General features: G+C 32.8%; 1 protein-coding gene across 1 annotated transcript; it reads left to right on the top strand.

Moving 5' to 3' along the window:
• The first annotated feature begins 17481 nt into the window (after window positions 1-17481).
• Window positions 17482-22494, top strand: spag4 (sperm-associated antigen 4). Its single transcript, XM_075298061.1, has 5 exons — window positions 17482-17670; window positions 17723-18112; window positions 18177-18269; window positions 19006-19172; window positions 22368-22494. The coding sequence occupies exons 1-5, from the start codon at window positions 17524-17526 to the stop codon at window positions 22390-22392; spliced, it is 822 nt and encodes a 273-aa protein (XP_075154176.1). The 5' UTR covers window positions 17482-17523; the 3' UTR covers window positions 22393-22494.
• Window positions 22495-27639: the final 5145 nt, after the last annotated feature.

The raw sequence follows: 27639 nt of genomic DNA, 5'->3' as shown, positions 1-27639 counted from the left end.
AGAGTTCTTTAATAAGCGAAAACAACATGGAAGGAACTGGGGAAGAAAACTTCAATGTAGACTTACTGAAAAGATTTCGCGAACCCCAAACTTCAAATGAGAAACCGAACAGAAGCGTTCGAATGGTGGAAGCTATCCCAAAAGATCTATTAAAAAAAAACGATCTTTTGCAAAATGTAAGTATTTTGACTGCATATTAGATTGTTCAGAAATTCTTGATATTCTTGAGAAAAATCAAGAATTTACTTATAAACAGTTATTGTTGGATTTCATTCGCGTATCTAACGAAAAATCTAACAATGTTTGCAACATTAATATATCCTACAATAAGTTCACTCAGAATGAAACGATTTTTTCCGTTTACGCATATTGTAATTATGAGGCTTGTTGCAGTTTTGTTTTCAAACTTTGTTTAAACACAGAAATATGTGAAGTTTTCAAGTCAAAGACTGAATTGCAGCATCAAATCGGAATCTCCAAAACTTTCCAGGCACGAGGGCCTAAACGTAGGTTTTTATTGGCAGAAGTTGCACATAAAAAGGCTTTGTTATTTCGAAAGGAAGCAATGAATAGGCAATCAAAAGCTCTCAGTATAGTAGGAAAGCAGCAAAATGTTCGAAAGCTGTCTACAATCAGAAAAGTAAGATCAGAAGCTATGGGTTATTTTGATTATGACAAAAACCCACTGATAGATGCATTTATAATGAGTCAAACGAGATACAAACATTTTATTCAACATTTAGCGATTCCATTAAGTGTGTATTTATTCATATTGGAACATCTGAAAATGTTGCACAAATTTAACTCTTACTTATTACAAAAGTCGAAATTCACACTGAGAATTGACGCAACTGGATGAGTAGTTCAACACATTGAATGTGCAAAAAAAAACGTCCTCTCTTTTATTCAATAATTGCTCATTTCCCTGAAGAAGGGAGAATTTTTCCTGTCGCCGATGCCGCGCTTTCAAGACATACAACTTACGAAATAGGTCTCTGTTTGCATTTTATCCAAGATATTTGTGTGGAAAATAATATTAAGTGGCCGATATGCAAAAGAATAGTTACTGATTGCAGCTATAATAAACGCTATTCTAATAGAATATAACGGAATGGAAAATATACAAAAGTATTTAAATTCGTGTTATTCGTTTTTGAAGGATGATAAGGACGAATTGTGTTTCATTGTAGTACAATTCTGTACAAGTCATTATACAAAAATCATATGTAAAGACATAGATGAAAGAATTCCGATTAACGATGTTAGAACCAGGAAATTTTTACGAGAAGCCATTGGTTTAGCATTCAATTTTACATCAATTGACGAATGCAAAGATTGGTTTCAAATGCTTTGCTCACTATTATCTGGACCCTTTCTGAATCACACAATTTCTAATACTATATCTAAATTCATGAAGTTTGTGGAAAACCCATCAATGGAAAATACATCGGACGAAAAGTTGTGCAATATTGAACTTAATGAAATTGATCATAATAGACTTGATGCTATATCAAAATCTAGCCCATTTACAAAGGAATTTGAAGGAGCAATAAATAAAGCACAAACGTTACAGCTACTGCACGAAGATGGACCTCAAAATCCTTTTTATTACCCTCAATTTTTACAGTTTATACTTAACAAATATATAGCTTTTCTTCCTTTCTGGACTAATATAATAGGATTTCACATATGTCAAGAAAAGAAAAGTATGAGCAATGGGCCGATTGAAGCTCATAATAAAAATTTAAAATGCCTAGTTTTGCATTAGGGCGCTGAAGAAATTCTACAGATCAATTAAAATTGATGTCGATGCTACGTATTTCGACAACAAAATTTTTGAAAATATAGAGCCTGGAACTAAGTTGAAAAGTTCGAAGAAGCAAAATAATTGTACAGTTGTCAACGTCTTTGGACGTTCGGCAATGAAGGAAATGGATACATTCAAAGAAGGTTGGAATAAGAGACGAAGACTCAACCGTTTAAAGCAGCCGATGTTCACCAAAGAATTTTCTGGCCTAAAAGAGATGGCTAATCAAATAGAGAGTGTAGAATCCGTTCATCAATGGTTCACGATCATGATTATATAGGTATATGAAGTTACAATCCATATGAAATGTATTCCAAAGAGACCTTATCTAGTTATGACCAGGAGACACAAATTGCTTATGCAACGACTGCCAAACATCATAAGCAGATTCTTTATTCATAAAATATTGTGTTAATTATGTTAGGATAGCTCCTAAGTTGACATTTTTATTTGTTTTAGCCAAAATAAAACATGTTTAATGTAATCGAGCTTCAAAAATAGCAGGAAATGTTTGCTATTTCAGCAAACAATGACTGCTGTCCCTTTTTCAGCAGACATTCTGCTGTTTTAGCAGACTTTTCTGCTGTCCCTACTAACAAATTTCTTTGGGTGTAGTTTTGTGTTGCCCCTGCTTACTACGATAAAATTCCATTTGCAATGTGCACTTCGTACGATGCAGCAACCGTTTTCCTTAATAATTGTATAACTCCTTCATTTTATCCCACGCAGATGGATATATATGTTTTTCTGTTAGTTTAGGACACAGTTTTATGTTTGTTTTATCCATAAAATGTGCCCTTTTTGTATCAAATTGTTGCGTATTGCTTTAAAAAGGTGTGGGTAGTCATATAAGCAAACAATGAGTCAACAGAAGAAAGTAATAGAAGTTCCTAACTGTAATAGGTAGTTTTAGTTAAGGTTTAGTAATCATGGACTGAATAGTTTGATGGTTTCAAGTAGTGTAACGGCTTTTCTAGAAGTTCCAATTATGTTGTGCAACCTCTTTTGATGGGGACTGAACATGGACTGAATAGTTTCATGGTTTTAAGTAGTGTAACGGATTTTCTTAGTGTTTCAATATTTGTACTGCAACCGCTTTCGATGGGAAGATTAGTTTTATTTTTTGAGTAAAGGTTTTTACCTTTAATAATTATTCATTACTTGTATAAAGATTTGTGTTGCCCTTGCTGACTCGGATAAATTTCCACTTGCAATGTGCACTTCAATCGCTGCAGCTATCGTTTTACTTAGTACTTGTATTTCCTTTGACACATTCATTTAATCCCGTGCAGATGGATATATATGTTTCTCCGTTAGTTTATGTTATGTTAATTTTTTTGTGTACGCTTGCCATAGCCCCGATCTTCGAAGCCGTCAATTAAATCTTCTCCCATACAATAACTCAAGTTCCTTTTTGACTTCCATTTCGTCGAAAACTAAAATGGCTTGACGATCAATGTTTGACAAATTTATCACGTTTTTTAAGTTTTCCAATGCCCATACTTATTTGAGATATGGAACGGCATCGCATAAGGGAACTTTTGTGAGCATTTTCAGAGCTAACATGTCACGCAAAAATTTATAAAATTTTGGGGATGTCAAATATATGATCAGTTCGAGATTTTTTCTTCATCTATGAAAATTTTCCTCTTGGCACAGAACATATTCGACAACGTGACCGCTTTGTTGTCAACATTTCCATCGATCATCAAATTTCGGAGACCCAAGTCCTTTTTTGAAGTGCACTTCTTGTTTTATGAAAATTTTCTTCCCTTGTCTTCAATTCCTCGATGCGAGTGAGTTTGCTGTCGATTTCATCTAAATTTTGCGTCAATTATTTTCGGAGATTTACAATTTCTTTCTCCTTTTTTTAATAACAGTTTTTAAGTCCGAGATTTCGCCCATTAACCAGACATTCTGTTCTCTGTTGTGGCACAAACATTAACATTGGTTATCGTTAATTTGTTCCCATACGTTAGTTTAGCAACCGATATATTGATATATTCGTCATTATTAATTTCACACCATTCGATTTTTATTTCATTATTATCATCGGATACCTAATTTTTCTCAATGAAAATGGGGTCTGCTTTAAATAAATTTTAGGAATAATTTTTTTGAACATGTTTTTGTATCATACATTACACATTTTCCTAATGTGTTATGGATCTTGGTATTGTTTCGTTCCTTCTCAACTGAGAATGAACACAAATAATTTCAAATTTCATTTTTCCCGATAGAGTCTGCATTAAAATGTAACTCACACATGTGAGTAGATTTGGTTATCCGACTTGGTTGGTTTATCAAGATGGAGCACAATTCTTGCTTCTGCTTCTCATGATATTCGCCGAAGGGAAAACATATATTTGTTTGAACACACGACATCCCATTATACACATGGGAGCCACCGTGGTGCAATGGTTAGCATGCCCGCCTTGCATACACAAGGTCGTGGGTTCGATTCCTGCTACGACCAAACACCAAAAAGTTTTTCAGCGGTGGATTATCCCACCTCAGTAATGCTGGTGACATTTCTGAGGGTTTCAAAGCTTCTCTAAGTGGTTTCACTGGAATGTGGAACGCCGTTCGGACTCGGCTATAAAAAGGAGGTCCATTGTCATTGAGCTTAACATGGAATCGGGCAGCACTCAGTGATAAGAGAGAAGTTCACCACTGTGGTATCACAATGGACTGAATAGTCTAAGTGACCCTGATACATCGGGCTGCCACATAACCTAACCTAACCACATTTTAGACATTTTAACCCTTCTGTGCGTGATGAGGTCCCGCTGGACCTTTTTGATTTTTATTCATACATAACTTTATCTTTTATATGAATTTCAGCTTGATGGTTTATGACTTCTTGTACTGAAGTGTTTTAAGTTGAAAACTTTAAATTTTTCTGTGATTGAATCATTAAATCGGTTCTTATAGGTATTTGAAAAAGTTTAGTGCGATTCTGCGTGATGAGGTCCAATGGGACCTATTACTAATTACATTAGTGATTTTAGCACAGTTTAAAAAGCAGTGTAAAGATATTGCGATTTTCGTATTTGGAACAGTTAATAACACTAACATCCTTTCAGAAAATACCGTTATTTGGAAGAATTTGTCATTTTTGAAGTTTCCATTGGTTTCGTTGCTTGGTAGTACATAATTTTATGTCTTCCGTTGATATATCCAATATAGTGAGAGTAAAAGTGCAAAAAAAGTTATTTGAACTTCATGGAAATCGTGGTCGAAATAAGTTTTTATATTTCTATACATTTTCCAGACCTATCGGCTCCTGGAATTTGGCACGATGTGCCTCAATTTGGACCAAGTTTGAAACAACCACTGTGCACATAATACTGCGAGCAAAACGAACGCCACTAAAAAAAATCGTATTGTTTTTCCTTCAAAAATCCAGTTTGTTAAGAACATTCAACTACAAAAACAATATATTGTTGCTTGGTACGTATAAGGATACTTATAGGTACCACGCCTGCGTCAAACATTAGGGCCACTAGTATACTAATCAAAAATTTTAACATTATCTGTATCCTATTAAAAATTAAATAAAACTCTATATTTACAACCAAATGTTTATATATGCAATTTGTGCATTATAGAAGAGTCCACCTACAGTAAATGATCGAAAAATATCGTAGGGATAACCTCTCTACCATCCTTTTTTTATTGTAGGTCCCACGGGACCTCATCACGCTGGTATCGCTTCCAGTGTTATCACATACTCAAGGGTTAAATTTAACAATAATAAATATTTCAAATTTTTTATAAACTTTTCAAAAACTTTATAATATGCACTTTTATCAGATTGATGCTTTTTAAAGGATAATAAAAAAATGCTATATTGTTGTAGTTTTTTTTTTCTTCTGACATCGACAGTAGCGTAGCTAGGGGGGTTCTGGCGGGCTAATTTAAATCAAGTTAACGAAAAACGTTGTGTTAAACAAACGGAAAAAACATTTATCAGAGTCAGCAACATAAATCTTTATAGAATTAATGAATACTTTATTCGAGGTAATTAAATGTAAAATAAAATAACACAAAAAAATAAAAAAATCTTCCCAAAAGAGGTTGCAGTACAATATTTGAAAGTTTATGAAAGCCGTTACATTACTTTAAACCATCAAACTATTCATTCCATGACGACTACACCTTAACTAAAACTACCTATTACATGTAGACACTTCTAGTTTTTAGTTGTACGCACCCGATTATTGTAATCCGTTGAGTCAACCTGATAGTCCCAAAAATATTATTGACTATTTATTACACAATTTTAAACTAGAGTACTGATCTCATTTATGCAAGTTTCGTTCTATTTTTATGATATTTCAACCAAGGTATTAATGTAAAATTTCTAAGGCTGCAACAAAGTTTTCTGTCACCAACTTTTAGTTCGCTACATAATATCTAAGTATGTACCTCCACTTACTGCAGCTTCCTTTGACCATAGCCACTAGACATTTTGTTGCGTGGACCGGTGTACGCTTGCCGTAACCCCTATCTTCGAAGCCGTCAATTAAATCTTCCACCTTATAATACTCAAGTTTCTTTCTGACTTCCATTTCATCGACGTTTTTTTCTTTCTTAATTTTCCAATAACGGGAGTCAATGCATTAATGAATTTATTTTAGATATGAGTTTTTTAGATATGAGACGACATCGCATAAAGGAACTTTTATGAAGTATATTCAGAGCTAACTTGCACGCATAAATATATAGCATTTTGAGAAAGTCTAATGTATTCTCTATGCGTGATTTTTCCTTCAACTCTGAAGATTTTCCTCTTGGCACAGAACATATTTGATACCGTAACCGCTATGTTGTAAACGTTTCCATCGTGTGTAAATTTTCTTCACTCCCCTTCAACTCCTCGATTTACTGTGGATTTCATCTAAATGTTGAGCTAATTGTTTTCGGAGACTGACAATTTCTTACTCCTTTTTATTGACAACAGTTTTTAAGTCCATACCTTCGAAGCCGTCAATTAAATCTTCTTACTTATAATCAATCCCGTTCTTTTCTGACTTCCATTTTATGGAAAACTAAAATGGTTTGACGTTAAATTTTTGAAAAATGTTGTATACAGTTTTTAAATTTTCCAATAACAGGCATTGATTTATTTTAGATTTGGGACAATTTTATTTATTTTAGATATGGACAATGCGACCGCTAAGTTGTCAAAATTTCCATCAACCAATATGCATTTTCACTTTTCCGATAGAGTTCTGGCTAATGTAGATTTTCTTATTAATATTCCCTATACGGAAAGACATATAAATGTTTAAACCTAAGGCAGACCATTATGGATATACTTTTTCGACATTTGTAATTAGAATAACTAATAAATAAATTATAAAGTAGATTAACTACTTGCATCATAGTAAATATTTGAAATTTTTTTCTACATTTTTATTTGTAAAATATATTCGTATATTGCAATATATTTTAAACAGTTTCGCTACAGAATTGTACGCTATGTTGTGGCTCTATGTAATAGGTTCGTAAATGGAAATGTTTCTCATTAAAAAAGTTATGAAATACAGTGACACACAAAAGTATTGGCACGCCAAACAATTTTGTTTAAAAACCACATGTTAAAAGTGATATGTAGCTTTTTTTAATTAAAAAATATTTTAATATGGATTGTAACTGGGTTAAGTATATAGATAATTTTTTATTTTAGAAGAGTTGTAAGGACTCTTCTGCACTGTTAAAAAAATATGTTTTTCATATGTTCCGATATAAACAAAATGTGTTTCGGGCACAATTTTAAAACACAATTTTAAAACACAATATTAAGATGATAGCCTTTGTAGCTAGTGCTTTAATGTTTATTATAGTTTTTAGAATTGTAATAAATAAATAAATAAATAAATAAAACACAATATATTTAAGTGCAAACATGTAATGTTCCTAAACTAACACTAAATGTTTGGGACATCTATGTTAATATGTTAGAATATATTATGTTTGGGGCATGAATGTTTCATAAAAATCATGTGTGTGAATGAAAACATATATAAATTTACAAATTTCGACTAAACATACATATGTTGTGATATTTTATTCAAAGCGACAGAGAGAGTATAGAGATGAAAACCGGTAGAGTTGACGAAAGATATCAACATAACACAGCGAAAGAATCAAAAGAGAACAATTTCTGTGAAACCGCTTGTATGTTGTTTCGGAAAACTGTTTTATGATAAGGCCAAAAATTTGATATACTTAAGTCTACACGGATGAAAAAGACTGTTTTTCATATGTTTGGCTATAAACATTATATGTTTGGAACACAAATTTTTAAACACAATATTTTTGAATGCAAGCATATAATGTTCATAAACTAGCATAACATGTTTGGGACATATATGTTAATATGTTAGAACATATTATGTCTGGGACATAAAATGTTTGTAAATATAATATGCTTGGATGCAAACATATATTAATTTAGAAATAGCCTATAAACATATATGTGTTTAGTAGCTTGGAGCGCTATTTAACAGGGAGCGATATTGAATTAAGTTGGTGGTTGTTGCTTGTTATTACAAAATTAACATTTCATTTTTCCTTGGGCAATTGATCAGCTACTTCTTTGATCCTTACAAACTGTGTGGTCCGCTGTTCGAATCCCCGTCCGGCAAAAGGTAAAATTAAAATAAAAAAAAATCACATCCGTGTGGGTACAATTTTTTTTCTTGGTTCGTTAAAAGAAATCAGGGTCTTCATAAAAATAACGAAAGGGGACTATACTCTTTTAAGAGTTGGGACAGTAAAATGAAATAAGGAGGAAATAGTGAAAAATTACACTGTAAAATGTATAAAAACAAAGGAGTTGACGGACACCTTCAAATATAAAAGCGGGCATTAAGTTCGAGTTTTGCAGTTAAAACAATTTAAAAAGTTTATTTTCTTTAAAATAAATTATTAAAGAAAAATAAATGGCATTTTAGAGCGATGGTGTTAAATGCTAGTAAAAAACTGTTCACGCCTAAATAAATTTATGTTTATATTATAAAATTATTTATGTATGTTTATACTCGACTCCACGTTCTTCTTTTGTTAGAGTTTTTGAATTCCTTCCAAATTTTAAAGTTTTGTACCAAAAACAGTTTTTTGTTACAAAGTTGTTGTTTTGGCAATAAAAAAAAATAATATTTTATCCAAAAATCAGTCAATTTCGTTTATATCAAGCCCTGTTACTGACTATAAATCTTTAATAAAGCACATTTCGAAGTTTCATTATAAAAACTTAATATAGTATAAATATAAATGTGTAAATTAAAAAAAAAAGTGTTCGGTCGGAGCAGGGATTGAACCCACGACCCTTTGCATGCAAGGCAGACATGCTAACCACTGCTCCACGTGGCAAACAAATGTATGTTTCTGTTAAATAATGTTATGTTTGCATGGGGTCGTGGGCGCTGCAAACTATGCTATATAAATGTAACTTATAACGATAATTATCTACTGGTGACTATAACAGCTACGTAGTCCAGTGGATAGTGTGTTGGCTTACAAACTGTATGGCCCTCGGTTCGATTCTCCGTGCAGGCGAAAGGTAAAAATTTATAAAAGTGAATAATTTCTTCAACATTATTTGTATTACAGAAAAAGGTCCCAAGAACTAAAATATTTCAAGGAAGTGAAAATTACGAGTATGTAAGGCAATGAGAACAATCGTCTTTGGGAAAAATTCTTCCAAGCATATAATATTTTCGGACTCAAAATGCTTCCAAACATATACTATGTTCACATAAAACAAACATATTAATGTTTCGGCAGTATGCAATAATATATGTGCTTCCTGTAAAATATGTTTGGAACATATGGTAAAGAAGCGATTTTTTTTAGGGTGTGGGAATCCCCAGATATTAAAGCATCGCTTGAGTGCAATTATTGCACAAAAAAATTTTTTTCTGGTTCAATCACGAAATTAATTGATCCAATTAATTTTTTAATTTAAACGTCTTCAATCACAGAAATGATAGTATCAATTAAAAAATTAATTGAAGGCCAATTAAAAAATTAATTGATCCAATTAAAAAATTAATTGATACTATTAATTTTTGTTTCAATTAAAAAATTTGTTGAATCAATTAAATTTTTAATTGAATATTTTTTAAAACTCAATTAAAATTTTAATTGGAAAAATTTTCGTGAAATTTTTTTCTGTGTATAGATAAATTTAGAATGAAGCCAATAAAATCAACTTCAAACTTTTAGACAAAGTGCATTTTACGAGAATTGTAAAAGAAGTAAAACACGATTGTTTTCATGGTTTGAATAAACATATGTTTTTACTTTGAATAAACATATATAAATTCTTTCAAGAAGGAAGTTTATACGAATAAAATCACATTGAAAATAATGTTTAGTAATGTTTTGCATTATTAAAGGAATGTTGTTGAGATACAAGTTATATCCTGCTGATGTCCCAGCGTCTCTCACCCAGTGTGTTTTACCTTGATTTCACTTTATTCTATTTGGAATGATTACTATTTTTATACCCTCCACCATAGGATGGGGGTATATTAACTTTGTCATTCCGTTTGTAACACATCGAAATTTTGCTCTTAAACCCCATAAAGTATATATATATTCTGGGTCGTGGTGAAATTCTGAGTCGATCTAAGCATGCCCGTCCGTCCATCTGTTTAAATCACACTAACTTCCGAATGAAACAAGCTATCGAGTTAAAACTTGGCACAAGTAGTTGTTATTGATGTAGGACGGATGATATTGCAAATGGGCCATCGGTCCACTTTTACGTATAGCCCCCATATAAACGGACCCTCAGATTTGGCTTGCGGAGCATCTAACAGACTCATATTTCATCCGATCCGGATGAAATTTGGTACAGGGTGTTGGTATATGGTCTCTAACAACCATGCAACAATTGGTCCACATCGGTCCATAACTATATACAGTCCCCATATACACCGATCCCCAGATTTGGCTTGCGGAACCTCAAATAGAAGCAAGTTTCATCCGATCCGGCTGAAATTTGGTACATGGTGTAAGTATATGGTATCTAATAACTACGCAAAAATTGGTCCACATCGGTCCATAATTATATATAGCCCCCATATAAACCGTTCCCCCGATTTGGCTTGCGGAGCCTCTAGGAGGAGCAAATTTCATCCGATCCGGCTGAAATTTGGTACGTGGTGTTAGTATATGGTCTCTAACAACCATGCAAAAATTGGTCCACATCGGTCCATAATTATATGTAGCCGGAGCTCTTGGAGGAGCAAAATTCATCCGATCCGGTTGAAATTTTGTACGTGGTGAAATTTGGTATAATGCGCTAGAGTATGGCCGCTAACAACCATGCCAAAATTGGTCCATATTATAGTTATATATAGCCGATCCCCAAAAATAATCTACCAAAATTTTATTTGTATAGAAATTTTTGTAAAATTTTTATTACTATAGAAAATTTCGTCAAAATTTTAAATCTATAGAAAATTTTGTCAAAATTTTATTACTATAGAAAATTTTGTCAAAATTTTATTACTATACAAAATTTTGTCAAGTTTAATTTCTTAGAAAATTTTGTCCAAATTTTTTTTCATTCGTTTTGTTATTGTTTGTTTTGTTCTTTAAGCATTGTTTTTGTTGTTTTTTTTTCAGATTAAGACCATACATTGACTAACTACAAGTGTAGCTTAACCAACAGAGGAAAAGACTGTTTGTCAAATTTATTTGGGCAAAGCCCTATAGACTGCAAGATGGTTGGACGCACGTTTCGGAATTACCACATTCCTCATCAGCATCCTTTTTTCTATAGAAAATTTTGTCAACATTTTATCAAAATTTGTGAAAATTTTATTTCTATAGAAAATTTTGTCAAACTGAATTGTATATGTATTTAATCGGCCTTTTTTTGAGAAGACGGTCGGAAAAAATTTTGAAGCAATACAACATTCCATATAGAATCACAAATTTAAGCGTAATGTCAATATTTTCTGTGCTGCTATTTTTTTTTTCTTCAAATAATTTATAAGACGCCATTAACTCTTCATAAAAGTATGAAAACAGTTTCGCCAATTTCTATTTCCATTCTCTATATCACTTTATTCCATATTGCATTTCGAAAAGTTTTCACCAATATACGGGTGTGTTTTTATATATTTGAGAAGTTTTTATGTTGGCCAAGAGCGATCGGAACTCAATTGTTTGCTCCAAACTTATCTTAAGTCAAAAGAAATCATTAGCTCATTATGTTAAAATCATAATGTTCACCGTGAATTGAAGAGTGTCCCAATGTTTACTTTTTATACACCCATAGAAAAATAGTTAGCCAACCCCGTATAGTACAATATCAATACCGAATGGTACAGGCGGTACGCAAAGCATGAAAGTACCATTCGGTATTATGAAAGTACCAATATGGTATTGAAAATAATACCTTAGCGGTACTATTATTTATACCATAAAGGTATTGATGTATAAACAGTGCGGTATTATCAAATAATACCTAAATGGTATTGGTTTAATAATATTTCGTTTAATAAAACACACGTAAAATGTCTTTGTTACGTACTTTATTTAATACATAACATACATACAAAAACCTAATCATTTCTCCATGCAATTTTTTTCTCCCAATTCAGCTCCATGTCGCAATTCAGGCACGGCATCCCTCAAGACATTTCTCCATGCAAAGTTTTTCTCCCAATTCAGCTCCATGTCGCAATTCAGGCACTGCGTCCCTCAAGTCGTCTTTTGTTGTATTTGGAAGGTTTTTGTATGTCTGTTGGGCATCTAATTAAAGGATGATCGAATTAGAAACATAAATAATGCTAACAAATATTATACTTCCTATACTTCGCTATGTTCACTGAATTCATTTAATTTTCGTCATCTTATCCCAAACTATTGTTATTTACAAGCCGCATGAAAAAAAAACTAAACTACCAAGACGACCAATTACAATTGGTCGCAACGTCTACATATCATGTGTTACGGCGTTGTGATAGTTAATACCACAATAATACCGGATATAAATGATTTGATATAAAGTGGTACCAAAATTAAGAGGTAACGTGAATCAATTTATTAATACCAAACGGTAATGGCCACATACCACCATTTTTCTGCCAGTGTACTTGTAAACATGGTAAAATAATTCCCAGGTAGTTACAGTGTTACAAAAAAATTCAAGTACATAGTAAACAAAAGATATTAAATATTTTCAATTTGTTTTGTTTATATTTTAATGTTAGTTACCAATAGTAACCTATGTCAAAGACAATAAACTCTAGGAAGATAGGAAATTGGCTACTGAGGAGATCAAACCATTTACCGTGTTAGTTTCATACTCGAACCAAACGCGAATACGACAAGTATTGACATAGCATTAAAATGCAAATAAAAATAAATTAAGTGCACGAAATAAATTTCCATAAAGGGGAAAATGTAATTTTTTTGTTGTAGCCTAAAATTTAACATTGTTTCATTAAGAAAATTAAGTTTTTCATTTAAAAAATAAAAACGAAAAATAAATAAAAAAATTACAAACATGTATGGAACTAACATGGTAAATGCAACATTTGGTATGACGCAAGCCAATTCCCTATCTTCCTCAAGTTTATTGTCTTTGACCTATGTAACCAATAGTTACCTATGCGATCAATAGTAATCATACTTTTTCGTCTGCAAATGTGATTTGTGATTTTTTAATTTATCTTTAATTTGTTTTCTTTCCTTTGTTCTTTTGATGAAACATCAAACATTGTAAAAGTACATAAAATTCTGTACATCCATACCCTTTTTGTAACGCAAATTGACTGATTTGTACGGTAATTCCCGTTTTTCAAAAAGAAATTCAATCACTAGATTGCGCAATTTAGTGCGATGACTGCACACGGCAAATAAACAAAATCATTGTGAGTTGTCAAAAGACGTCTATGTTCAAATCAACGAAACCTCGTTATTTTGCCAATCCGAACACTTCAGATTTGTAAAGAGATTTTAGTTCGATTTCATGCCTAGTCCGAACGTAGTATACACCCAGAGAAATGGTTGGTTGCAATTCGATCATTACAATAAGGAGATAATAACAGTAACTTATTTTTTGTTACAAGAACAATATTTTGATTATTTCCCCCATTATATATCCAACACAACTGTAAAACAGTAAAATCAAATATGAATTCCCATAACCATTTACTTAGTTACAATAACTAATGCAGATCAATTTAGTTTTATGTTTCACAAAATTGTGGAGCTAACCACCAACATAGTGAGACCTACAGCATGAGAATCCACAAATTGTTAGTATAACCAAAAGTTTAGTATACTAAAAGAATTTTAGTTCATGGGACGCACGAAAGGTAGTTGTTGCAACAAGTAAATAGTAATATCAACATTTACAATGTAGATGGTATGACGTTTCAAAATTTGCAAAATGGGGAACAATGTCACTAAATTTACTTATTTATAGTCCGCAATAAATTGAATAAAATTTTTCGCATTAACAAGTACACGCACAGAAAAACCATGTTTGGACATGGTTGCCGCATCCATGTAATGCTTATCTAGAGCATGTAATTGCGGCGAAAACTATGTATTTTGTCTTTGTAAAAATAGTTTTCGAGCGGAGAAAAATGTATGGTTGCAATAAGCATTTGAATGGTTATCAAATACCGCAAACATGTTCTATCATTTAAATGATAGAATTTGAGACTATTAAATGGTCGGGAAAAGCATGTACCTGACCATTCAATTTTTTTTTTTACTTTTTTACAGGGAAAAAAGTATTTTTATAAGTTAAGTATAGATATGTCTAGAACCATTACATGGCCATAAAAACCATTTACATTTTTTTCGTGACCATTTAATTTTTTAACTTTTTTGCAGCGAAAAGAATTTTATAAAATCATTGAGCAGGTACACACGATTTTCATTTTGCACGTCAGTCGTGTGTTGATTGGTTCTTGGAATGGACGGAGATACGGATTTACTGTGTTTTGTGTTAATTTATTTATTCATAAGTGGCACGTGGTTTTATGTGTAAACAAAAAAGGAAAATGTAATTGAAAAATATACCTGTTTTTTGTTCTGCATTTTGCTATATGGATCATTTATTTTTATTTGCAGTTACATGATGTCTGCGTTTGTACATTTGATGGGCACACGATGTAAATATGGAATGATTACTTATTGTTGAAATTGAAATAAAATAGTGTGTGTAAAAATATGTGATGTTTGACATTATAAATACAAACAAACAATGAATTAGTTTATAAATAAATAAAAACAAATAAATAAAGTTAATTTTGTGTTTTCTTTTCTCAAGTGGCGTCCTTTTTTCGACGATGAAAAAAGTTTTTTCATAAAGATCAAAACATTTTAGGTTGTGACCATGTTCTTTTAACTAGAAGAAATACATTTTGAATGAATACCATAACATTTTAAATCGTGACCATTGTCTTTTCATTCAAACAAAATTTTAGATAAGGACAATTATATTTTTCTTAGAACCATGTTCATTGATCCAACATGGTTGCAGGTTAAAATGTTACATGGTCGCCGCAAAAATAGTTCCTATCATATTATTTTGCTCTTCGAATATGATTGTGACAATCATATTTCTTCTCTGCGTGTATAAACTAGAATTTGTGTTAAGGTAAGTATCGTACCGATTTAGTAAAAACAGAACTTTATAAAAGTTTCCATAAAATTTCCAGGCTTCATAGACCAACAAACACAAGTACGTTTTATGGCAATCGAGCTTTTTTATTGTATTAAGCACATAAAATTATAGAACGAATCAACGGCGGTTCTAAGTCGATCTGTATTTTTACCTAGAGGTTTATGGAGGAAATTTCTGGTAAGTATATATTGAATTAGGTTTTGTAGTTTGACCACATAATAAAAACCTAATAACCATCTGCCATTGGTGTAGAAAAATAGACAAACATAATTTCATCCCTTTGTAAATTGATCTCACATATAGGTGAAAAGCCTTTGTTGTTAGCACCTAATCTTATTTTGTATTTATTTTCGTAATTTATTATGATTGTAAATCTTGTAATAAATAAATAAAATCTCAATATAATCTGCACTTTCCATTTAATATTTCAATTTGGTAAGTATATCTAACAATTGGTTAGGGTAATAATAAATAACAACGAGGGCGGTTGCAACAACAAACCAAATAATTAATATGAGATTGCGACAACCAATGCAAAGTTGGTCCAACATACTACCATGCAGTTAGAATTGCCAAATGTTAGTTGTGCTGACATATATCATTGATAGTTGATGGAACCACCCTCTTTCGATTGGCAAATAATTCGGTTGAGGCAACGAATTCGTTTTCTGGGTGTAAGTAATAGTAAAACACTTCCAACATTTTGTGGTAGATTTCCCATCATAGTTGATAGGAAATGGTATAGTGTTACTTAAGATAAAATCAAACTTTGAAATGATGGCTATTAACTTTAAACTTTGTTTTTTTAATATGACCCAGCAAAAACTCTCATTACCCGGTAATTTTGTAGGTAAGCCTATTTAGAAATTAATAACCACTTATTAATTGGCATCGCTTCGGATTACATTTACATACGCATGTCCTAGAAGGAAAGTACTTCTCCCCAGGCATACTTTCGGCCATAAAATAAGTAGTGCATTTATAGCATATAATCACCTAATATATAATGACTTATTCGTAGATACACCAAAGTTTGCAAAACAGACACTTATTGTATCAGCCAACCAAATCTCGAAAATATTGATTTCTATCGCCGATTACAATGGATCAAAATATGGCGAGTGATGCTGTAATAGGAGAACTACTTGAATAGAAACGAATATTGTATAAATAGACAAAAAATCTAATAAATAATCTAAATAAGATTATACGCAAATTAATTTCACACTTAAAATATAAATAAATGTAGGTTGTGTTTAAGGGAGTTGGATTCGTGAATTACGTTATAATATATCCAATAGCCAATTCACATAAGGTTCGAAATCTACTAAAAGTGGATTTTAAGTATCTTTTTTATAAGGCAAATAACATTTTAAATTTAGTTTAAGCTCATTTTGGAAGTGTAATTTGAATGAGGTATAAAAAAGCATTTATTTAAAACATAATATGATAATGTCATTAAACACAATTATTATGAAATATTTGTGATGAAAATTTCTTAACGGAAAATTTTCCAGAATTACCGTTACATTAAATATTCTTTTTGATTTTTTATGTATGTGCTCGATTATGTTAATAATCATACCTAATGGTACCATCATTTATTCTATTTTATTAATTCGTTAACTACAACTGCCTAAAAATTTGAAAATAACAATTCGAAAATTACCGAGAAGTATTTATTTTTGTCATTACAATTTAGTCATTATAACTCACGTAATGTAATGCAACGTGTAATGACAGCTTTACTCCTGGTAATGTCAATTGTAATGAGATGTGGTTACCTAGTTTTTGCTGGGGAAATAAGATTTGCGCTGTTTTGTCAAAAATCTTCAGAATTGTAATATGAACAACGCCATCTGCGGTGTGCAGACAAACTGCAGCGCTGTGAATGGACATGAGACGTAGATTCTTTTCTTTGGAAATCCCATCTCTGAATTATGTTATTGTGAATTATGTGATTAATACAAATGTCAAATAAGAGACGTTAAACATTTTATATTTGAACTGTTTGGTTATTAATTGATCTTATTTATTAATAATGTTAGAGCTCTATAATATTCGTATATGTGTCTGCTATGTTATCACTACATGTTTAATCAGTGTTTTTGTGTATTCGCAAATTTCCAACAACATACAAAATACGAGAAAAATCGAACGATTACGGGAGGATGTTGATGAAATCGCTGTAAGTTTAATTTGTTAGTATCAAAGTTTTTCCTACTTACATTCTTGTAAAGCATTTAGTTTTACGCACACCAGCCTCTGGAAGGGACTCTTATTATCATATTTCAGATATGGTCGATAACATGCTGAAGAAACGTTTAACTGGAATTTGGGAAGATTTATATTCTCTTAAAAAGATGCTTAAAGGTGGAAATCAGGCTCAAAATGAAAACACAGCGAAAATAGTCGATGAAAGGATAAATTATGCTTCTGCAGAATTAGGAGCAAAGATTTTGCAATTTAAAGCAGAACCACCATTCACAACGAATTTTTTCAAAACATGGATGGGAATGGGCTTCTCAACAAATCCTCCTATAAAAATGTTAAGATCTGGCATGGAGCCGGGAAATTGTTTTGCCTTTAAAAACGATAAAGCTGATGTAACAATTCAACTAGCCTATGGGGTATAATCATAACCATCAATAATCTATGATTTTCGGAGAAAATAATGTTATCGTTTTTTTATAGATATATGTAGATCAAATTGTACTGGCACATATCTCACGGAACCAAACACCCACTCTGGATACATCGTCTGCCCCAATGGATTTTAGAATTTATGTATGTATAAACCCAGAGAAAAATTTCACATTTCAAATTAATACCATTTGGTATATGTAATAAATCAACCTTATATGGTATGAGAATGATACCGCATGGTATTGTATTTAATTAAAATTGTACTTTTTCAATTAAAATTTTATTGAAAAATTTGTTTCCATATTCATATACAAAAAAAAAAATATATCACAAAAATAATTCCAATTAAAAATTTGATTGAGGTTCAAAATGTAATCAATTAAAAAATAAGTGATAAAATTAACTTTTTAATTAAATTAAAAAAAATAATTATATCAATTAAAATTTAAATTCAATTAAAAAATATTTCCAAATAAAAACACGTGTAATTAGAGATTCTGGTTAGTTTCTATATGCATACTAGAATCGTTAAATATTGGCTCAATTCCAAAGAAAAATAAAGAAAGATTTACAAGAAATTTACTTCATCTACAGGTAAAATAATTACGAATATATAAATCATTGAGATTTGTTGCAAAAATTAATTAAATCTTAATTGTACCAATTAAATAATTAATTGAAAGAGTCATTAATTTTTTAATCAAAAATATTTTTAAATTTATATTCAATTGGGGGATTGATTTTCGTGATTAAAACTATTTCAATTAAAAAAAATAAATGGATTAATTAATTTCGTAATTGAATTAGAAAATTTTGTTTGTGTACTTTCCGTTATTTTATTTAAGCCTTTCATGCTAGTTTTGAACATTTATTTCAGGGCATATATGGTGACTTCTATGAATTCTCTTTGGGAAAATACAGATTTCATAACAATCCCGATGAACTTAGCCAACGTTACACAGTTATAACAAATGATCGAATAGAATATTTACGATTTGAGTTTGAATCAAATCATGGACATCCGAATTACACCTGTATTTATAGGTAAGTTTATTATAAGGTTTCTTTAGTCCGTCTTTTTTGTCTTTATAATGATAAATCAATATATATTAAACATAATAATTTGCTTCACTTGTTAAAGAAAATTTCGTAGTTTAAAGAAATAAATTGTAGTTCGAAATTGCAAAACTGTTTTTAGCCCCATACCAAGTTCCAGATGGGCGCAATTGTTGTAATATTTAAGAATTTTAAGAAATTCTAAATTATTTTGTGGGAAATACGAAGTTATGTTATGCTTCATTTTTGCCTCCGACCATTTTTTGCTAGTCGACAGCTCCGCGGAATATGTCTACTCATTTCGACTCAAACTTAGCCGCTCAATCACTCAATATCAAGCTACTGCAACAATTGTACAATTTGGGGAGCCACCGTGGTGCAATGGTTAGCATGCCCGCCTTGCATACACAAGGTCGTGGGTTCGATTCCTGCTTCGACCGAACACCAAAAAGTTTTTCAGCGGTGGATTATTCCACCTCAGTAATGCTGGTGTATTTCTGAGGGTTTCAAAGCTTCTCTAAGTGGATTCACTGCAATGTGGATCGCCGTTCGGACTCGGTTATAAAAAGGAGGTCCCTTGTCATTGAGCTTAACATGGAATCGGGTAGCACTCAGTGATAAGAGAGAAGTTCACCAATGTGGTATCACAATGGGCTGAATAGTCAAAGTGAGCCTCATACATCGGGCTGCCGCCTACACTCAAAAGAAAAAAATTGAACTCTCTATTCTCTCTCTCACTAAAGTCAATTTAACTTTACTTTAGTTCATGGAATTATTATGTTTGGAGAAAGTTGCCTTTACTTTAATAATTTTTTGTTTACGTTAGTTAAATTAACAAAAACCGAAAAAAATGTACTCAAATGAAGCATAAAGATTAACTAAATTCGTGTATTCCACAAAATAGTTCAGAATTTCTTTAAATTTGTAAATTTTACCAAAAATGCGTCCATCATGAACTTCGTATGTCACTAAAGACATTCTTGCCGTTTTGAACTCCAATTCTTTGCTTTAAACTACAAAATTTTCTTTAATATGTTAAAAAAACTTAGTTATGTTTAATAAATGTTCTTGTATTTGTCGAAAAATATTTACTTATTTTTGTGATATCGCCGTGATGCCAGCGTTTGTAATACTGTTTAGTTAAAATTTTCTAAAAATATTCAACATTTTCTAAAATTAACCACAAGTTTTCTTCCTGGTGGATTCGCTGTTTTTTCAGTGTAACCTAACTTAACCTAACAATTGTACAATATTCTAGCTAAGAAGATTTTAATGGAATGTTAACTTCATTGTAAGATTGGTTGCAGACAATCATAAGCGTATGAAGTGAATTATTTATTATAAGTTAATGTTTGAAGTCTGATATTTATGAAATAAAACTTTGGTTGAACTTATGATTTAAGTTCTTAAATTTATGTTTAGTTTAATAACTAAAGCACCTTTATTGATTTGTTTAGTCAGAGTTTTAGTCGATTTAATTACAAAAATTGTAATTGATATTAAAACTATTCTTTTATAAATGAATAACGGTGCAAAAAAACCAGAATCGCCAAAAAAGTTATGAAACTGTTCTTTATGTGTCCGGAAGTGATGCAAAATTGGCGTAGAAGCGATGAATTTAAGATGGACATGTCATAGGACGGATGCCCACCATTTCAACAACCGTTGCACTGAATTTGCATCACTTCTTAAGGTGTGATCCGAATTCAGTATTTTGAATGTGAATTAAAAAATTCATATTGATATTTTCCCAAATAAATAATGGGAAATGGGAACGTTTGACCTAAAATATTTTCAAAACTTCGCAATTTTTCTAGAATGGAAGTAGATTTTTTTCGACATCATTTAAATAATTTTTGTCATTTTATTAATTCTTACTTTTTTATCCTATTTGAAACAAAAAATACCCATTAAGAATATAAAAAACGAGTTATAAAAATTGTGTTAAAATAATGAACTTCTTTGTGAGGACATTTTTGGAAGTGCTTTTAAAGTTATGCCTTTATAACAACTCCCAATTTTCTTGCTGGGAAAAAGTGTGGAACTACTTTTAGTTGCTTTATTATAAATTAGCTGTCTAGTTATGATAAAGTCTGATTTTTATTTAGTTTAGGCTATAGCCCCCCCCTAGGAAAATTGTCTAGCTACGCTAATGCAGACAATGAAGCCGCCGAGTCGTGCCGCCGACCATTTTTTGCCAGTCGACGCCTCCGCCGAATATGTCGACTCATCTCGACTCAAATTCAGCCGCCAATGGATCGGCTTCATTCTCTGATTGGTTGTCTCGTAACCAGAGAATGAAGCCGCCGCCGAATATGTCGACTCGTCTCGACTCAAATTTAGCCGCCAATTAATCAAAAATATGGGTTTAATTCAGAAAAATGTTTAATAATTGTCGTAATTTTTGCCAAAATGTTGAGCCTTTCACCCACAATCAATCTATTTTAAAGTGTTATAATAATTTTGCAAAAATTTACCTTAGAAAATCTGAATGAAATGTAAATTTAAGATTGGTTGTAAAACTTATCTCATTACCATTCGAATAACTTCAAATTGATTTTAGAATGGATAATTGTTCGCCGCCGAATAGTCAAATTTATATCGGCTCAGCCGCCGCCGCCGGAGACAAAAATTTAGTGTCAGCCTCCGCCGACAAAAATGAACTTCATTCTCTGCTCCCAGCCATTCGTATAACCTCAATTTGATTTTAATGAATAATTGTCCGTCGCCGAACAGACAAATGTATATGGGCATAGCCATCAATCTGCCGCCGCCGGAGGCAAAAATTTAGGTCAGCCGACGACGTTTATCATGTCCATAAGGTAAATTAGTCATAAAATTATTCGTGAGTCACGACATTTCGTGCGTGAGTACAAATTTTCATTTCGTGAGAGTGCGTGAGTCCTACCAAACAATATCTTGAGTGATGGTACGTGAGTAAGATTTTTCCGTCGTGAGTGTGCTTGAGTAAAATATTACTCACATTCACACCTCTAAGATGAACCGCCAGCCGTCACACAAACGATGTTCGCCATCCGCCAATCGATATGGTTGTGTTGACATCCGCCAGTCGCCATAGTTGTGTTGACAATCCTGAAATCAAAATCTATAGATTTATATTTATTGAACACATTAAATAAAAGCCTACAGAATTTAATTTCGTATTTTTTTATTTATTTACAGAATTGCTGTTTTTGGAAAATTATAAAGTATTTTGGGAGCAAACCCTTCCATGTAGTTCAATCATATATTTTATTTGTTGTACTATTTATTAAACAATATATAATGTATCTTTATTTTTCTTGATAAACTGTTTATAAACATTTTGTTTAGAATTGAGAGGATGGGTGAGAGAAGTAATCGAAATATGCTTTCTCTTCATACTTTCTTTTAATGAAATCTCTTTTCTCACTTATAAACACAATATGTCTGGTTATTACTAAATGCAGTGTTGCCAATTTGTTGCTTTTAGCACCAAATTTAGTGCTTTTTGATTTCTAAAAAGCACCAAATTGCCTTTTTGGTGCCTTTTCAAAAAAAGCACCAACTTGGTGCTTTCTGGCATTTTCATTTAGTGCTTTTTTATTTTGAACAGTATTAAGTTTAATTGATACAAAAATTTTGATTAGACTTTCAAGAGCCGAAAAAACTCAAATTTATTGCCAAATATAGAATTTGATTGTTATGAAGATGGTATTGATTATTTTTTAATTAATATTGTTATTTAGGGTATTCTGTAGGAAAGTCGAGCGATGAGTGTCGAATTTTTGAATTTGGTAAAGATGTCATTAAAAACGTTTGTATTAGATTCAGAAAAGCACGCACAACTGAAATAAGCAATAGACTCCTTCCATATATTAATATTTTGAAAGTTGAAAAACATCACTGATCAAAATGAATTGGACGAAAGCATTAAAACTGATTTTTTTTTTTTTTTTAGTAGAGCGTTTAATTTTCGATTTTGTGGTGGAAGGTGGTATGTTAGAATTTATAACATATTTTTGGTGCTTTTTGGCCTTGGGGAGTTGGCAACACTGACTAAATGCTTCTTCTATGCTTTTATCAACAATGCCGGACATGGTAGGGTGTTGTTGTTGTTGTTGGCTTGTCTGTCGCTATGCTCATCTTATCTGTTGTTTTATGCGCTGTGTTAAACGGAAGAGAAGGTCACAATGAAAAAGAGATAAAACGAAAATAGATACAATGTCAGTTGGCCTAATGTTCATATTCACTGTAATCAGATTTAAAAGATGCTTCCAGATAAATAAGCATTAAAAAAATCAAAAAATTAAAACATTGTTAATAAGATAAACACTATTTTTGTAATCGCAAGTCAATACAACATTTCTATAAAATTTTAAATTTTCCTCAAAAAAGATATGAATACACCTATAGCAAAAATCATGAGCAGCGTAGCGTGTAGTTTTCAAAATGATGCGTTCATTAAAGTTAATCAACACACATGTTGTGTCAAACAGAGAACAGACGATATCAATCTGATAACGATAAAATGATACCATGATCTGAAAACGTATTGGTAACGCTACCGTGACTCAAATCTTAATTGTCTGCTCCATTGCATCTCCGATGGAGTTGTCATAAGAACGTCTAACGAATACTTTAAGACTTTTCATGGCCACATATAAACGAAAGCCGTTCAAGAAAACGTGAACGCCCGTGGCCGAAATCGTGAACATTCAGTTTTGATTCTTCGTGAACGTTTCTGTTTCATTTTGATCGCATATACACCAACTCCGAGATTTGATTTCAGCAGTCTCTTGAAAGAGTAAATTTAATCCGATCCTGTTGAAATTTGCTACGTGATGTTAGTATATGCCCTCTAATAATCATGCAAAAATTGATCCATATCGGTCCACAACTATATATAGCCCCCTTATAAAGCGAACCGACCCGTTCAAATTCGTGGAACACCAAATTTCATCCGATAATGTTGAAATTATGTACATGATCAGTATATGCTTTCCGCTAATCATTAAAACAATGGTCCATATCGGTTCATAATTCTATATAACCCCATATAAACTGACTCTCAATATTTGTCTTTTGAAGTCTCATGGCGGAACCAATCGAACCGATTAAAATTGGTCCTCTAATTATCATGCGAAAATTAGAAATATTGCTTCATAATTATAGGGAACCACCGTGGTTCCACGGCGAGCATGCTAACCAATGCCACTAGAGATGGTCTGTATCAAACTATTTTAGGTTTACGACTGTCACAAAGTTGTAAACGTCACACGTCGTAAATGTAGAAAAAGAAACATAAGTCGCAAACTCAAAATACTTCAGTCGCGTGAACTAGGCAGAGAATTCGATGATATCTAAGATGATGATATGTGACTTATTAGAGCCACTTTTTGACTTATTAGAGCCAATTTCCATAGTAATTGCAAATTGTCAAAACTCCAGCTAGTCATTTGCTGATACAACAAAGGTTTGAATAGACATTACGGACCACGCAAACCCATAATAGTTTGAAGTTGTAAATAAGATATGTAAAACTATTTAAGTTTACAATAAATTGGTACAATATGTTATTTTGTGCATCGCTTTTATCGGAGAACTAAACTAATTTAAACAAGTATATGCAGCAAGTTCGGCCGGGCTGAATCTTAAATAACCACCACACCCAGAAAACAAATTCGTTGCCTCAACCAAATTATTTGCCAACCGAAAGCAGGAGGTTCCATCAACTATCAATGGTATCTGTCAGCACAACTAACCTTTGGCCATTGTACCTGCATGGTAGTATGTTGGACCAACTTTGCATTGGTTGTCGCAATCTCATATTAATTGTTTGGTTTGCAACCGTCCTCGATGTTATTTATTACCATAACCAAAATCCAATATTAAATGAAAGGGCAGATTATATTGAGATTTTATTAATTTATTACAAGATTTACAATCATAATAAACTAAGAAAATAATTACGAAAGGTGCTAACAACAAAGGCTTTTGATCTGTAGGTGAAATGGATTTACCAAGGGATGAAATAATGTTTGTCTATTTTTATAGGGGTATTTTTGTACACCAATGGCAGATGGTTATTATGTGGTCAGACTACAAAACCTAATTCAATAAAAAATACGAATTCTAGAAGCCCAAGAAGTAAAATCGGGAGATCAGTCTATTTGGGGCTATACCAAAACATGGACCGATACGGACCATTTTCGACACAATTCTTTATGGACCTAAGGTACCTCTCGATTTCTAATTTCAGGCAAATTGGATAAAAACTACGGATTCGAGAAGCCCAATAAGTAAAGTCGGGAGATCTGTCTATATGGGGGCTACACCAAACCATAGACCGATACACCCCATTTGCGACACACCTATTTGTGATCTTAAAATACCTCTAGATTTTAAACTTCAAGCAAATCGGATAGTTAATACAGTTTCTAGGAGCCCAAAAAGTAAAATCGGGTGGTCGGTCTATATGGGGTCTAACAAAGAAAGACACATTTTTTTGTCAAAATTCGTTTTTATTATTCATAGGGAGCCACCGTGGTGCAATGGTTAGCATGCCCGCCTTGCATACACAAGGTCGTGGGTTCGATTCCTGTTTCGACCGAACACCAAAAAGTCTTTCAGCGGTGAATTATCCCACCTCAGTAATGCTGGTGACATTTCTGAGGGTTTCAAAGCTTCTCTAAGTGGTTTCACTCTAATGTGGAACGCCGTTCGGACTCGGCTATAAAAAGGAGGTCCATTGTCATTGAGCTTAACATGGAATCGGGCGGCACTCAGTGATAAGAGAGAAGTTCACCAATGTGGTATCACAATGGACTGAATAGTCTAAGTGAGCCTGATACATCGGGCTGCCACCTAACCTACCTACCTACCCATTATTCAACATAGTTCCCTTCAAGAGCGATACAACGATTATAACGACCTTCCAATTTTTTGATACCATTTTGGTAGTACTCCTTCGGTTTTGCCTCAAAATAGGCCTCAGTTTCGGCGATCACCTCTTCATTGCAGCTAAATTTTTTCCCTGCGAGCATCCTTTTGAGGTCTGAGAACAAGAAAAAGTCGCTGGGGGCCAGATCTGGAGAATGCGGTGGGTGGGGAAGCAATTCGAAGCCCAATTCATGAATTTTTGCCATCGTTCTCAATGACTTGTGGCACGGTGCGTTGTCTTGGTGGAACAACACTTTTTTCTTCTTCATATGGGGCCGTTTTGCCGCGATTTCGACCTTCAAACGCTCCAATAACGCCATATAATAGTCACTGTTGATGGTTTTTCCCTTCTCAAGATAATCGATAAAAATTATTCCATGCGCATCCCAAAAAACAGAGGCCATTACTTTGCCAGCGGACTTTTGAGTCTTTCCACGCTTCGGAGACGGTTCACCGGTCGCTGTCCACTCAGCCGACTGTCGGTTGGACTCAGGAGTGTAGTGATGGAGCCATGTTTCATCCACTGTCACATATCGACGGAAAAACTCGGGTGTATTACGAGTTAACAGCTGCAAACAACGCTCAGAATCATCAACACGTTGTTGTTTTTGGTCAAATGTGAGCTCGCGCGGCACCCATTTTGCACAGAGCTTCGGCATATCCAAATATAGACGAATGATATGACCAACACGTTCCTTTGATATCTTTAAGGCCTCTGCTGTCTCGATCAACTTCATTTTACGGTCATTCAAAATCATTTTGTGGATGTCATCGGTAACCACCTCTTTCGGGCGTCCACTGCGTTCACCGTCCTCCGTGCTCATTTCACCACCTTTGAATTTTGCATACCAATCAATTATTGTTGATTTCCCTTGGGCAGAGTCCGGAAACTCATTATCAAGCCAAGTTTTTGCTTCCACCGTATTTTTCCCTTCAGAAAACAGTATTTTATCAAAACACGAAATTTCTTTGTTTTGATTCATAAAAGACGCTCTATCTCACAAACTAATTGACTTACAGATGTCAAATTTTGACACGAATCATTTGAAGGTTGGTACTATATAAAAATAATATGCATTTAATACTAGCGACGCCAACTATGTGTCAGACCGGGGATTTATCAGCCAACCTGTTATTTATACCCTGTTTAAACCCTAGATTTTTCGCACGAAAAAATAGGCAGGCACTTTATTTCGCATAAATAAGTTTACATCCCTGCATTTGAGACCCTATTTACGGAGATAGATGAAGATATTCGTTTTTCGCAGAAACGAACTCCTCATCAGTGCACATTCCTCATCAGCATCCTCCACTTGCAGCGAAACTATCAAATAGTTGCTAAATTTAACTGCAAAATGCTAACATGGTCACACTGCTCTTTGCCCAATTGTAGCTCTCTCTTACTTGTTCGAAGTAATTTCACACACACGATTGTACGATTGTGTGGACAACTGGGGTGAGTCAATGCAAACATCCACTCAAACTATGTATAGAACCCAGAAATTGTATGAGAATATTATTCGAGTGTAGAGTG

Source organism: Haematobia irritans, chromosome 2 (assembly GCF_050003625.1).
Source record: "Haematobia irritans isolate KBUSLIRL chromosome 2, ASM5000362v1, whole genome shotgun sequence".
Classification (NCBI taxonomy): Eukaryota; Metazoa; Arthropoda; class Insecta; order Diptera; family Muscidae; genus Haematobia; species Haematobia irritans.
Note: the sequence above shows the minus strand (reverse complement) of the source record. Positions and strands in the feature narration are given on the sequence as shown.

Coding starts and splice junctions, on each gene's coding strand:
- spag4 (XM_075298061.1), top strand. CDS start 17,524: ATGTTAGAGCTCTATAATATTCGTATATGTGTCTGCTATGTTATCACT. Junction 17,671..17,722: donor AGGATGTTGATGAAATCGCT/GTAAGTTTAATT, acceptor ATTCTTGTAAAG/CATTTAGTTTTACGCACACC. Junction 19,173..22,367: donor AATTACACCTGTATTTATAG/GTAAGTTTATTA, acceptor ATTTATTTACAG/AATTGCTGTTTTTGGAAAAT.